This window comes from Magnolia sinica, chromosome 9 (assembly GCF_029962835.1).
Source record: "Magnolia sinica isolate HGM2019 chromosome 9, MsV1, whole genome shotgun sequence".
Lineage (NCBI taxonomy): Eukaryota > Viridiplantae > Streptophyta > Magnoliopsida > Magnoliales > Magnoliaceae > Magnolia > Magnolia sinica.
The window spans coordinates 5,633,965-5,647,643 of NC_080581.1; the positions used below are offsets into that span (position 1 = coordinate 5,633,965).

Genomic DNA, 13,679 nt, shown 5'->3' on the forward strand with positions numbered 1-13,679 from the left:
TTGTACAGGGGAAAACGATGCAACAGCCTGGTAGATGGTTATATATCTAAAGTTCTTTTCAACGAAGTCTCACTCTTCCATGATTTAGAAAAAAAAGAAAAAAGATAAGTTCATCTAAACTGGTATTTATTTAACAAATAGCAATAGCTGAAAAAAGGGGCTGATCATTCACTTTTGCCATTTTGTTGGGCGGCAACAAAGTTGCGGATGACTTCCATGGCCAGCTGGTGAGCAGTCTTGTTCTTCAGCTTTGTAAGTTCATCCATGGCTTCGTATGTGTCTTTTGTCAGCAAAAAGCTTTAGATTAAATCGTGCTGGTGCCTTTGCTATACCCTCCCACTTCTCAACTGTCTCTTTCAGTTTGTCAAAGCCCTGCATAGGATAGGAAGAAACTTAATGTATGCTTACTTTGCCGGTATAGAACCGTTCGGATTTTCTATTAGTTGCCCCAGGAATGATATGTTAAGATGTGGAGTCACATCTGGGACCGTCCTCGACCGGTCGTGAGCCATGCTTGACTGGTCGTAGGGTCCGGCTCGACCGGTCGTGGACTGGCTCGACTCAAAGTCCAGCGAGCACTGTTTTTTGATCCCGAGGTGTTCGACCAGTCGTGACTCATTCACGACCGGTCGTGGGGTCCTCTCGACCGGTCATGCAGGCTGCACGACCGGTCGAGGTTACGCAGATTCATTCCGCGATTTTGCGCGGATTTCGTGTCGCAAGTTCTTTCGCAACTGAGATGCGGAAAGGGGAGTTTCCTAAACTATAAGCAGGGGTTCCTAGGATTTTTTAGGATAGAGAAAAAGAAATGGAAAAATTATTCTAAGGTATGGGTAAAGGGTTTTCTATGTGCTTCCAAGGGAGAGGTTAGTATATTGCTTTGTAATCTTCGTTCTTCATAGTGGAAGTTTGCATCCATAGTTTTTTACCATAGTTTGGGGTTTTTCCACGTATATCTTGTCTTGTGGTTTGTTTTGAATGCTTTGATCTATTTCTAGTTTATATTTCTTCCTGTTTATCATTTGTGGGTGAGGCCTGAGATTGGATCTAGGCTCACTGCGTTGTTGGCGTGCTGCGCAACAACTGGTATCAAAGCTATTAGTTTAGTTCTATTGGGAGCGATGGCGAAAGAAGAAAAAACTAAAATTGAGAAGTTTGATGGTTCAAACTTTGCCTTCTGGAAGATGCAGATAGAAGATTATCTGTATCAGAAGGACCTCTATATTCCTCTAGGAGGAAAAGAAAAGAAACCAGAAAAGATGATAGATGATGAATAGTTTTTACTGGATAGAAAGGCTTTAGGAACGATCCGACTCTCTTTGTCTAAGAGTGTTGCCTTTAATATATCCAAGGTAAAAACGACAAAAGAGATGTCAGATGGTGGGAGTGTGGCTGAACATCTAAACGAGTTCAATACAGTCACGAGCCAGTTGGAATCCGTTGGCATTGTTTTTGAGGATGAGGTAAGGGCGTTATTGATCTTATCCAGTTTACCAGACAGATGGGATGGTTTGGTGATTGCTGTGAGCAATTCTTCAGGGTCGACAAAGTTGAAATTTGATGATGTGGCCAGTTTAATTCTCAGCGAAGAATCTAGAAGAAAGGCATCAGGAGTTTCAGGGGATTTAGGGAATGCTCTAAATGTTGAAGGAAGAGGAAGATCGCTGAACAAATGAGGCAATAAATACGGGCGTTTTAAGTTGAAGAAGAAGTCCAAGGGACCGAAAGACAAAGACGAGTGTTGGCATTGCGGCAAGAAGGGATACTTGAAACGTGATTACGGACGCTCAAGAAACAAGAAGGAAGCTCTCAAGGTGGGAAGGATTCAGTGAATCTATCTGAGGAGAGTGACACAGAGGCCTTAATCTTGTCTCTTGATGTGAGGAATGAGTCTTGGGTCATAGACTCAGGTGCTTCGTTTCATGCCACTTCATGTAAGGAAATTCTGCATGATTATGTAGCAGGTGACTTTGGAAAAGTCTACTTAGGTGATGATGAGCCGTGCAGTATTGTTGGAAAGGGAGATGTTCATGTCAATCAGAAAGACGGAACGGTTTTGAAATTGAAGGATGTCAGACATGTATCGAGTTTGAAACGTAACTTGATCTTAGTGGGGCAATTGGCCGATACCGGTTATGTGACGACATTCACTTCTGATTCCTGGAAGATCACAAAATGTGCCTTGGTGATATCTCGAGGCAAAAAGGAAGGTACTTTGTACGTGACTTCAGGATCGTATAATTCACTCTCAGTCGCATCAACTGGAGTGAATGGACAGTTGTGGCATCAGAGGTTAGGACATATGAGTGAGAAATGGATGAAAGTGTTATTGTCAAAAGGAAAACTACCAGGGCTGAAGTCTATTGACTTGGAATTCTGCGAGGACTGCGTATATGGCAAGCAGAAGAGGGTAAGTTTCAAGAAGACGGGACGCGCTCCAAAGACGCATCTGTTGGAGCTTGTACACACTGATGTGTGGGGACCGGCACAGGTATTATCTCTTGGTGGCTCACGTTATTTTGTTTCCTTTATTGATGATGCTAGTAGAAAACTGTGGGTCTATTTCTTAAAGCACAAATCTAATGTATTTGACGTATTTAAAAAGTGAAAAATTGTAGTAGAAAATGAGACAGGTAGAACAGTAAAATGTCTCAGATCTGATAATGGGGGAGAGTATGTGATAAGAGATTTGAGGAGTATTGTGCAGCAAATGGAATCAAACATCAGAAAACGATTCCAGGGACACCACAGCAGAATGGTGTGGCTGAGTGCATTAACAGGACCATCCTCGAGCACGCTAGGAGCGTGAGGCTACATTCAGGGTTGTCCAAGACCTTTTGGGCAGATGCTGTGAATACTGCCGCATATCTCATCAATAGAAGTACCTCAGCACCATTGGATGGTGGGCTACCAGAAGAAACGTGGATTGGGAAAGAAATAAACCTTGCAAATCTCAAAGTGTTCGGTTGCACTCCATATGTTCACATTGATGTAGAGCACAGAAACAAGCTAGATACGAAGTCCAGAAGGTGCACGTTTATAGGCTACGGGCAGCATGATTTTGACTACAGGTTTTGGGATATAGAAAACAAGAAAATCATCAGAAGCAAGGATGTAGTCTTCAATGAAAAAGTGATGCATAAGGACAGTGTGCAGGAAAATAAGGCTGAGGAGAAAGAATTCGTAGAGATGGAAGAGTTACAGGACACGGGTGTTACAGCGCCACAGAATGATCATGCATAGGAGCATTATGAGGCAGAGCTGCATACACCGGTTGTGAGGAGATCTACTCGAGAGAGGAGACCCACGGTCCGATACTCACCCTCCTTACATTATCTACTGCTGACAGATAATGATGAACCAGAATGTTTTGAAGAGACATTAAAGACAGACACACGAGTTAAGTGGGAGAAGGCCATGGATGAGGAGATGGATTCTCTTGAGTCCAATCGTACATGGGAACTAGTCACCCTACCTATGGGTAAGAAAACTCTTCATAACGAGTGAGTTTACAGATTGAAGGAGGAGCACAATGGTTCAAAATGGTACAAGGCTAGACTGGTTGTGAAAGGGTTTCAACAAAAGGCAGGTATCGATTTCACTGAAATATTCTCACCTGTGGTGAAAATGTCTACGATTCATATGGTTTTGAGTATAGTGGCTACAGAGGACTTACATCTAGAGCAGCTAGATGTAAAGACAGCCTTTCTTCATGGGGACCTTGAAGAAGAGATATATATGCATCAGCCAACAGGATACATGGCACCAGGAAAGGAGAACAAAGTGTGCAGACTGAAGAAGAGTCTATATGGCCTGAAGTAGGCCCCGAGGCAATGGTACAAGAAATTCGATAGTTTCATGTCGGGAAATGGTTATAGGAGATGTCATGCAGACTATTGTTGCTATTTGAAGAAGTTTGATATGTCATACATCATCCTTCTTCTGTACGTTGATGATATGCTTGTGGCCGGTTCAAGCATAAAGGACATCTCAGATATCAAAAGACAACTATCTAGAGAATTTGCCATGAAGGATTTAGGAGCTGCAAAACAAATCCTAGGCATGAGGATAAAGCGTGATAGGGAAAACAAGAAACTGGTTTTGTCACAGGCAGAGTACATAGCCAAGGTACTTGATCGATTCAATATGGGAGGTGCTAAGCCGGTTAGCACTCCATTAGCCAACCACTTCAAGCTATCTAAGGAGCAAGGTGCAAAGACACAGGAGAAACGGGACTACATGGCTAAAGTCCCATATGCGTCAGCTATTGGGAGTCTCATGTATGCTATGGTGAGCATGAGGTCAAACATTGCTCAAGCAGTGGGAGTTATTAGCAGGTTCATGAACAACCCCAGGAAGGAACATTGGGAAGCTGTGAAGTGGATTCTTAGATACCTGGTAGGTACTAAGGACATATGGCTGTGCTATGGTGGATCGAAAATCAAGCTACAGGGCTACGTGGATTCAGATTTGGCAGGAAATATCGACAGCAGAAGAAGCACTATAGGTTATGTCTTTACTCTGGGTAGTGCTGCAGTCAGTTGGGTCTTTCAGTTATAGAAAATAGTATCTATCAGTACGACAAAAGCAGAATATATTGCAGCTACATAAGCGTGCAAGGAGATGGTATGGATGCAAGGTTTCATGGAAGAGTTGGATAAGAAGTAAGTAGATTGCAAGCTGTACAGTGACAGTCAGAGTGCAATACACTTGGCTAAGAATTCAGCCTTTCATTCAAGGACCAAGCATATTGCCATCGGATATCACTTTATACGTTCGTTACTGGAAGATGGATCGATTGCTCTGGAGAAGATTCATACAAGTGAGAATCCTGCGGATATGTTGACCAAGGCGGTCACACGGGAGAAGCTGAAGCTCTGTTCAGCTTTGATTGGTCTTCAGGCTTGAAGAGAGGGAGAAGGTGCATGCCGGATGAAGAAGACGAAGGTTTAAGGTGATGTGTCTCCAAGTCGGAGATTGTTAAGATGTGGAGCCACATCTGGGACTGTCCTCGACCGGTCGTGAGCCATGCTCGACCGGTCGTAGGGTCCGGCTCAACCGGTCGTGGACTGGCTCGACTCAAAGTCCAGCGAGCATTGTTTTTGATCCCGAGGTGTTTGACCGGTTGTGGCTCATTCACGACCGGTCGTGGGGTCCTCTCGACTGGTCATGCAGGCTGCATGACCAGTCGAGGTTACACAGATTCGTTCTGCGATTTTGCGCAGATTTCGTGTCGCAAGTCCTTTCGCAACTGGGATGCGGAAAGGGGAGTTTCCTAAACTATAAACAAGGGTTCCTAGGGTTTTTTAGGATAGAGAAAAAGAAAGGAAAAATTATTCTAAGGTATGGGCAAAGGGTTTTTTATGTGCTTCCAAGGGAGAGGTTAGTATATTGCTTTGTAATCTTCGTTCTTCATAGTGGAAGTTTGCATCCGTGGTTTTTTACCCTAGTTTGGGGTTTTTCTACGTATATCTTGTCTTGTGGTTTGTTTTGAATGCTTTGATCTATTTCTATTTTATATTTCTTCCTGTTTATCGTTTGTGGGTGAGGCCTGAGATTGGATCTAGGCACACTGCGTTGTTGGCGTGCTGCGCAACATGATATGTAGATGAAAATGGGGCAAAACCAAGCATTGAGACACTGTTGATGAGGAAAGCGTGTTAATAAAATTGATAGCAAATCAAATCCTACTATTTGATTTGAATATGATAACAAAGGATTCACAATTTAACTTCGATGCTGTTTGGCAATTGTATGTGAACAGTAAATTTGGAGTACCTGCCCAAGCCCACGTAGAGGTGGGTTTCAAAGCAACTTTCGACAAAGACATGGTTAGTCATTCAACTAGACCAACCATTCACATCTGCAGAGTAGAAAATTGAGAGAAATACCGAACCTGAAGAAATTCCATAAGCTGCACCAGCTGCCGCGAGAGCTATCCTCCTTTCGTTGTTGTTTTCCATCATTGCCGAACACCCATTTGCACATGATTTACCAATATCAACACTGGGTCCCTCAGGACCTAAAAAACAACCAGTGCCTAATGTTACAACAGCCTGTATGGCCTTTATTCTAGGGAAGACTCCAGCCAGCAGATCAAAGCCTTGCCTCTAAGAAGACCTTGGCTGCTTTATTTGGTCAAAAATTTCAAGTAATCCATGCATCATGCCAACGACAACTCCTCCAGTCACTGGAATTAACGGTATCCCATGCAATGTATCAGCTAGTCTCTGCAAATGGAGCCAAGCAGCCCCTTCATTTGGAGTGCCTGCCCAGGCCCATTCGTGTATTATATGAAATTAATTAAATTAAATAATGTATGTCAGCAACACATCAAGGATCATGACTTTGGGAAGCAATTATGAAATGACCTCAGACAATCATTAAAATAGAAATCATGCATGTTTGAATCAAATGCTCTAGCAAATCAATATAGTAATTATGGTACTAAGATACTCTCCTAGCTTCACTACTACCAGAGAGAAACCACGTGTCACGAGAATATTCGAAGGAAATCAAAATCTAATATAAAATCATTGGGAGCATACATGATTTTCAAATGTTTCCAAAACCAATCATATTGCCGGAATATGGTTTACCCAAACACAGATGATACACAGTGTATACTGACCACTTGACAAAAAAGGAAAAAAGGAAATAGAAGAAATTATATGCTCACTCACGCCTCATGTAATCCGCAGGGTTATCGTTGAGCTTTGGCAGTTTTCGGCTGTCTTCATCCAAGACAGCAGCATGCTCAATAAAATAAGGTTCTATTTCCCCTCTAACTTCTTCCGGCATTTGGGACAATCTTCTAGTCCGTTTATTCATCATCACCCAAACACTGCATTGTTACCATCAAAACCAAAAAAGAAAACCACAAAACACAACAAACTCCAATCACCTACTGGCCTATGTATTTATTTAGTACATGGTCTGAAAAATGAAGCAGATCCAAACCTCAAGTGGACCACACAATAGGGACTCAATGCCTACCATTAAAAACTTCTTAGGGTGGGCATTCAATGAAGCCTATAACATTATGGTGGGCCCTAGGAATTTTTAAATGGTGGGCATACAATGAAGCCTATAACATTAAGAAAGGTCTGGAAGAAGAAGGAATTTGCATTTACAGATGTAGAGGACATGCCTTGGAATTTTTAAATGGTGGGCATACAATGAAGCCTATAACATTAAGAAAGGTCTGGAAGAAAAAGGAATTTGCATTTACAAATGTACAGGACATACCTTGAAAAAACTTGCAACAGCCTAACCTTCATAATATGTAGTTTAACGAAGTAGAAACATAGATCATCTTCCTCTTCCCCTAAAAATAACAGAAATCCAAGACTAGTTGCCAAACTCTGATTTGCAGAAAACCAAAATAGAAAAAAGAAAAGAGTCAAGAAAGACAGAACCTCCAGTCTCATACACCTTAATGTGGCAAATTGCATACAAATAAGCATTTCTCAGTATTTTCTGTCACTATGACACGGAGATCATTCGACATCCATCTTCTATTCCACAGACCTCTTGACAATCATTTTGATTTAATGACCATAAGTTCATTACCATGATATCAATGACCATGACAATGTTTGATCTAAATCAAATTTATAAAATCAAGTTGGTCTAGACTTTCTATCATACAAGTCCCACGTTGGATTGTCCATATCCTTTAGGAATCACTCTTATAAGACAATCCTAACCATCCAACAAATGGCCAGTGAAACAGATAGCCTGTATATGTTTCAATTCAGTCACTAATAATGGTTCATCCATCATATGTGGGCCCCGATAGCTGGACATCGAGAATGTCATTCTTACAAACACAGTTTTCTTATGTGAGAATCTGCAAATACAGAAGGGAAAAAAAAAAGTGGGATCATGCATGTATCCCCTTGTTTTAACTTATGATCATGGCTGTCAGTCCATAAATACTTACAGGACCAATACATTTTTTTTTTCTTTTGTCAAGCAATGGATGTCCCACTTGAAAGGAATTTGATTACATTATGTTTGCATTTGTAATGTGCAAAATGAAGATTTCTGATCTGGTTAGCCATAACAGAGCATTTGCCTGTTTACCCTCAAGCCATGATGAATGTTCATTTGTGAGGAATACTTCCACATTGCTTGTGGCACTTGGAAACTGATAGGAATTTCTGAGATATGGTGGCTTTGTTTGCAATAGTAATGGGTGAGATTAAAGAATTTGATTGTAACTTGATGACAGAATCCATAATTATACTGATGCATGAATCAGTAACATTTCCTTGTGAAAATTGAACACCACCCATTTCAATGTCAGTTACAGTTTCATACATAATGAACTATCTATTTTTCTTATTTCTTCTTTTTGAGAGGCGCATCTATTTTGTAAAAGAAGATCAAAATCACATACCATATTTGCCAGATCTTAAACAAGATAAAAATTTAGTGAAAGATACCAACATACCTCAAAGTAAATTTGTTATTGCAGTTAAACTTTTCCTACTCTATAGAGAATTTTCCAGTATATTCGGTGTATCTATCTATTTTAGCCTTTAAGGTCCGCACCCGTGCTATTTGGAGATCGTGATTCTCTCTTACTTGATGCAACTCTCCTCTAAGGCAACCACATCATTCTTTAATATTTCCTTTGACTTACAACTCCTAGCTATTTCCTTGCCATGGAAATAGTAGCTGTCATCTCCTGAATCAGCTCAAGCTTTCATATATCCAAGCCAAAGCTAAACATCCAAAATGCAAGATATACAAAACCAAAGCTAAATATAGTAATTAGAGAGAGAGAGAGAGTAAAAAGTCACAAATGTAATGAAAGTTAATTCAGTGGAAAACCTCATCCAATTATAAGACATTACTAGAACAAAACTGTGCAAAAGCTTTCTACTTCCAGATAAATGTACATATAAGTAAGAATCCACAATAGATATTACAATACTAGCACAAAAAAATGATAAATTTTCAACATAAAAATATGTGCCCTACTGCAGATGGACCATAGCACAAAAGTGCACTGAATACATGATCGTAAACGGCTGACTAATGGACATCAAAATGGACAGTTGTGATCGAAAGATTTCAGTAGTCCAAAATCAGCAAAACAAATGTCCATTATTCTGAGGCCTAGTTCATCTAATCGAAATCTTTTGTCATCGCTACATGCTATCTATAGTGTGTCTTGCAATTTGCCCAGTTCACTTTGTGGTACATGTATTCCACGTGTATAATTTGTGCATGTGTCCAGAGCATCACACTTTGCTAGAGTATCAAATAACCCCTATTATGCAGCTTTGCAGAGTATTTTAAGGCAAATACAAGGAAAAGCATGCATAAATTTGAGAGTCATATTCAGTAATTATAATCTGTCCTCAGTTGCTGTGTTGATTTCAAATTCAAAGTTCAAATGGGAACTAAAAGGCCTGTATGAACATGCTATAAACAGGGAGCACATATGCCTTCTCTCTGGTTGGTGCCTTTGTAAGTGACTCCTATTGGGGAAGACACAAGACCTGTGCGATATTCAGTAATTATAATATAATCTTCAGCTTGTATTTGGATGCTCAGTTTCAGTCAAATGTAATTGACTCAACTAATTACCATTTACAGTGGATAGAAACAAAGTGGGGGTGAAAGCGATGCATGTATGAGGCCAATCGACCTGATAATACTACACACAGTTGTTTTAGGAATTTCATCAAACACCTGACATGCTGGCTGCTCACTAGAATTTCATTGAACAAAGCAACACAAGCAAAATGATAACCAACCTAAGGCCGAATGTTACCAATGTAGGAAGGTTCGAAGGCTTCCCTGATCACTCGCCTGGGAGATATTCTGCTAGAGGATGGATTCTTGCAAGATGCCACGTTTGCTCCAGGAAATTGTGTCACATCAGCAGGGCCATCGACGAACCAAACACGTCCAAACCATATTTATTTGAGGGCCTATGTATGGCCAATGCATTCTAAGTCTCCCAGATTAGATGGGGAAGTTCTGACCCTTTATCCAGTGGCCAACATATATATAGACAGGACAATCAAAAGAATGAAAATTAAGACGAGGCGTTTGTCCAATTTTCATTTTCTCAAGCTTCCGGTTCTAATACAGCAGTGTTCCAAAAACAAATGAAGGCCAAGAATTCTTGGCTAGGCTCTTCCAAACTGAATGGCTATTGGTACATGGGCAACCAATATGGGGCATGGCCCATCATATTGATGGTTTGGAACACTGAACAATGGGCCTAGTTGTAGAAACTGAAAACTTAAGTGATCATAATGTCCATAAATAAGACAACATATCTCTACAATATGCTTTCCTCGCAACAATATCACAACCCAACACACTGCATACATGCATGCTAATTTACAATTAGTCTTACTAGCCAGACGATCCTAACCATCCCATTGGTGATTGTCAAATGGAAAGTTGAAGAGAAAGTGGTCCGTGTCCCAAATTCAATAGTTGAGTTGAAAATTTCAGATTGTATAAACAGTGTGAATTTCAGCTATGCTCTGCCCACAATAGGACCAACGACTGAGAAAGTAATAACAACCACCCGAAAAGACTGAGAAAGTAGATTATGAAAGGAAACAATATACATAAGTAGTCTACAAATATAAATTCATATATATAATGTTGCAAGAATCTTAAATAATATGAAAAATTAACTAGAAGTTCATTTAACACATCCACTTTTGTGTTTTGTTTTTTGAAAGATGAGAAATTTATTAAAGCACACAAGGGACTACAAACAGGAAGAAAACAAAAGGAAAGAAAAAAAAAATTAAGGAAAAAAGAAGAGGCAAAAGACTAGAAAACCTAAAGGAGCTATACAATGAAAAGACAACTAGAACAACTAAAATAACCTAACAAAACCAAGAAAGAAAAGGTCAAAAATACAACATCCATACCCACATCCGAGGAATTGTTATTAAAAACTTCAAAAACAGAAACCATAAAATGAAACTGCCATAAAAAAACTTACGCTAAGATGTGGTACAAAGAGTAGTGCCCAAAGAAACTATACAGAGGGAAACTAAAAGCAAAGATTTTCTTTAGAGAACCAATATGCCCAAAGAGTAGCTTTAAAGAACTTTTTTCATTGACACATGTAATACTGAAAATATGCCCAATTAACATAAGAATGATAAAGTGGTTATTAATTGATTGCAACAGATACACAAAGGACATGTTTGTTACAATGGAAATAACAAAGGAGAAGGGACGGATTTTGTCTTCTGGAAAACCTATAAACACAACTTAATGGAGGTTTCTCTATGTGAATCTGTTCCTATAAGCAAATTTTAAGTGAATTTGACGGATACATTACTCACCTGTGATGCAGGCTTGGCCAAGGGTTCTCGTGAAACAATGTTAGGGGTCCAAGATGAAACCCAAGTCGATGACTTCATGGTTTTATCATTCTACAGATATTTGCCTCAAAAGGCTTGTTGCTGACAATAATCAAGGTGGTTATCCATTTTTTGTCAACAAAGAGCGTGGCTATAGTTCAAAGGTTAAACATCACTCAAGCTATAAAAAAAAAATCAGTTTTAGCTTATCAAGTTAACTTTCCAATGGCAACGTGATTCTGTAATTCAAGCAAGCGTTCAGCAAATTAGGTCCAGATTACCAATTAGGCAAGGGTTAGTCCATTCATCAGGTGGGGTGCACTGTGATGGTAGGAATGAGGCCCGCGTGGGAGCTGTCATGTAGACAGTTTTAGCTTCTTCGAGTTGGGCTGAATGCACATGACCCAGCTACACTTGTGAGTCAATGGCCTAGAATTTCTTCAAGATAACTTCTCCAAACCCTAATTTCTATAAAAAACAGGCGAAAATCACGAAAAGCAGAGCAAATCAGTCTTCAATCAAACTGTTTTATTGAGAAAATCAGGAAAACCAGAGCCCGAATAGAGATTCGAGTTGTAGTGGCTGGAAAAGCATATGCAAGAAAGGTGTATTTGGATTCTCAATCAAATTTGAATTGATCATTACATATGACAGATGTTACCCAATAACAGCAGTCCTCTTTGAGCTGGGACTCTCGGCCAAAAATCATCAAATGCTCTTATGCATGCAGTCCTCTTTGAGCTATATGCCAAGAAATGAAACATCAAATTAAGTATAATTCCTTTTTTTTTTTTAAATTTCAAATGAAAGCTGGAGTATTTTTAGACTAAAACTACACCTCTCCATAAATTGAGTTTGCATTGAATAATCAATCCTTCTTCCATTCAAATTAAATAAATTAACAATTAAAGAAGATCTTACCGAAAGCCATGAAATAAGTGAATGAAAATCTCAAATTTTCAGATCCAATCGCCATGCACCCAAACATAGAAGAATTGATCTGCATGTATGACAACAACATAAGCTTGAATCTGAAATATGCAGCTCCAATCCTCCCACATGCAACATCCACCTGAAAGAATGCGCATAACCGTCATGCATGAGCAATCAATACAAGAATGTACAAGAATGTATAAGTAAAACTATAAAACCAGAGATACTCACTGCACTACCAGGATCTACTTTAGACCACATAAAAATCATGCCACCTTTTGGAAAGAGATTCGTTTATAAGAAGGATTTAATGTCAAATTCAAGCAAATCAAATCTCATATGAACCACAGCGCAAGAAACAATCGCCCACCATTAAAAACTTCCCAGCTCCACCTTAATATTTATTTGCCTCTCGTTAGTAAGGTCAAACACAAATATCAGCCCGATTTAAATCTTTTGTGGCATGCAAGAAAGTTTTTAATGATTAATCACTAGCCTTTTCTATGAGGTTGTCCACCTGAAAATTCGATATATTTCATTTTTGGGAACATCCCATACAATGATTTGGAAAAACTGATGAATTGCGTGGATATAAAACACACATCAAGGTGGGCCCACGATCAGGAAAAACACATGCTGCGGTGTTACTCGCACAATCCCTAATCTGCCCACAGGAATTTCTTGTAGTCGGAAGCTATGTGTGGCTACAGAGATGGCCAAGATAAATCCACTCTGTCCATCAGTTTTTCAAAAATACAAGTGGACAGGATTCTAAAATAAGGCAGATCCAAAACTCATGTGGGCCCATCAAATCGTGCCACCTTTTGGAGACAATCTTTGGTAGAAAGGGGCTTTTATGCCATATATCTACAACCCAATCCAAGGTCCTCAATACTCAACCCAAATGCATGAATTTGCTCAATGAAAACCCAACACCAATTTAAATAAGGTTGGTGTTTTTCAAAAACCTGACCCAACACAACCAGAACTTGGGTTCAAGTTGTAGCCCTATTATCTACGCTTGAGTCATTAGATACAGAAATAGAGATTTCAATGGCGCATCCAAATGTAACTGATTTCAGAAATTGAGAGAGAGAGAGAGAGAGAGAGAGAGGGCGAGGGAGAGGCTGTGCAAGAGAGAGAGAGAGAGAGAGAGAGAGAGAGCTTGGGAGATGGAGAGAGAGAGAAAAGGGCGGACACTGCGGGCGGGAGAAAAAAGGCAGATCGAGATTTTCATTTTTGGGAGGGTGAGTGACGGATCGGCCCATTAGGACCGTGGGTTTTTGGATCGTGGGGCCCACCATGATGTATGTTATTTATCAACTCCGTCCATTAATTTTAAAATATTATTTTAAGGGTTGAAAAAAATGAGTCAGATCGAAGCTGTAA

The 13,679-nt window shown here is 39.8% G+C and overlaps 1 protein-coding gene and 1 long non-coding RNA gene across 3 annotated transcripts; both read right to left on the minus strand.

Annotated features, from left to right (window-relative positions):
• Positions 1-6,327: 6,327 nt before the first annotated feature.
• Positions 6,328-9,651, minus strand: LOC131256741 (uncharacterized). 2 transcript variants are annotated; one of them, XR_009176926.1, is made up of 3 exons: positions 8,459-9,651; positions 7,249-7,364; positions 6,328-6,844 (listed from the first exon to the last, which is right to left on the minus strand). XR_009176926.1 is itself a non-coding variant. In XM_058257770.1 (2 exons), exons 1-2 carry the CDS (start codon positions 7,464-7,466, stop codon positions 6,676-6,678), a joined length of 387 nt encoding a protein of 128 aa, XP_058113753.1. In that variant the 5' UTR covers positions 7,467-7,492; the 3' UTR covers positions 6,328-6,675. The 2 variants fall into 2 exon arrangements, 1 of the variants encoding a protein (XP_058113753.1); XM_058257770.1 differs by lacking the exon at positions 8,459-9,651 and having other exon boundaries at positions 7,249-7,492.
• A 1,628-nt stretch (positions 9,652-11,279) lies between these two features.
• LOC131256742 (uncharacterized) lies at positions 11,280-12,478 on the minus strand. The gene is made up of 3 exons (XR_009176927.1): positions 12,279-12,478; positions 12,019-12,098; positions 11,280-11,825 (listed from the first exon to the last, which is right to left on the minus strand). It is a non-coding gene; the product is annotated as an uncharacterized LOC131256742 (long non-coding RNA).
• Between the last annotated feature and the right edge of the window lie 1,201 nt (positions 12,479-13,679).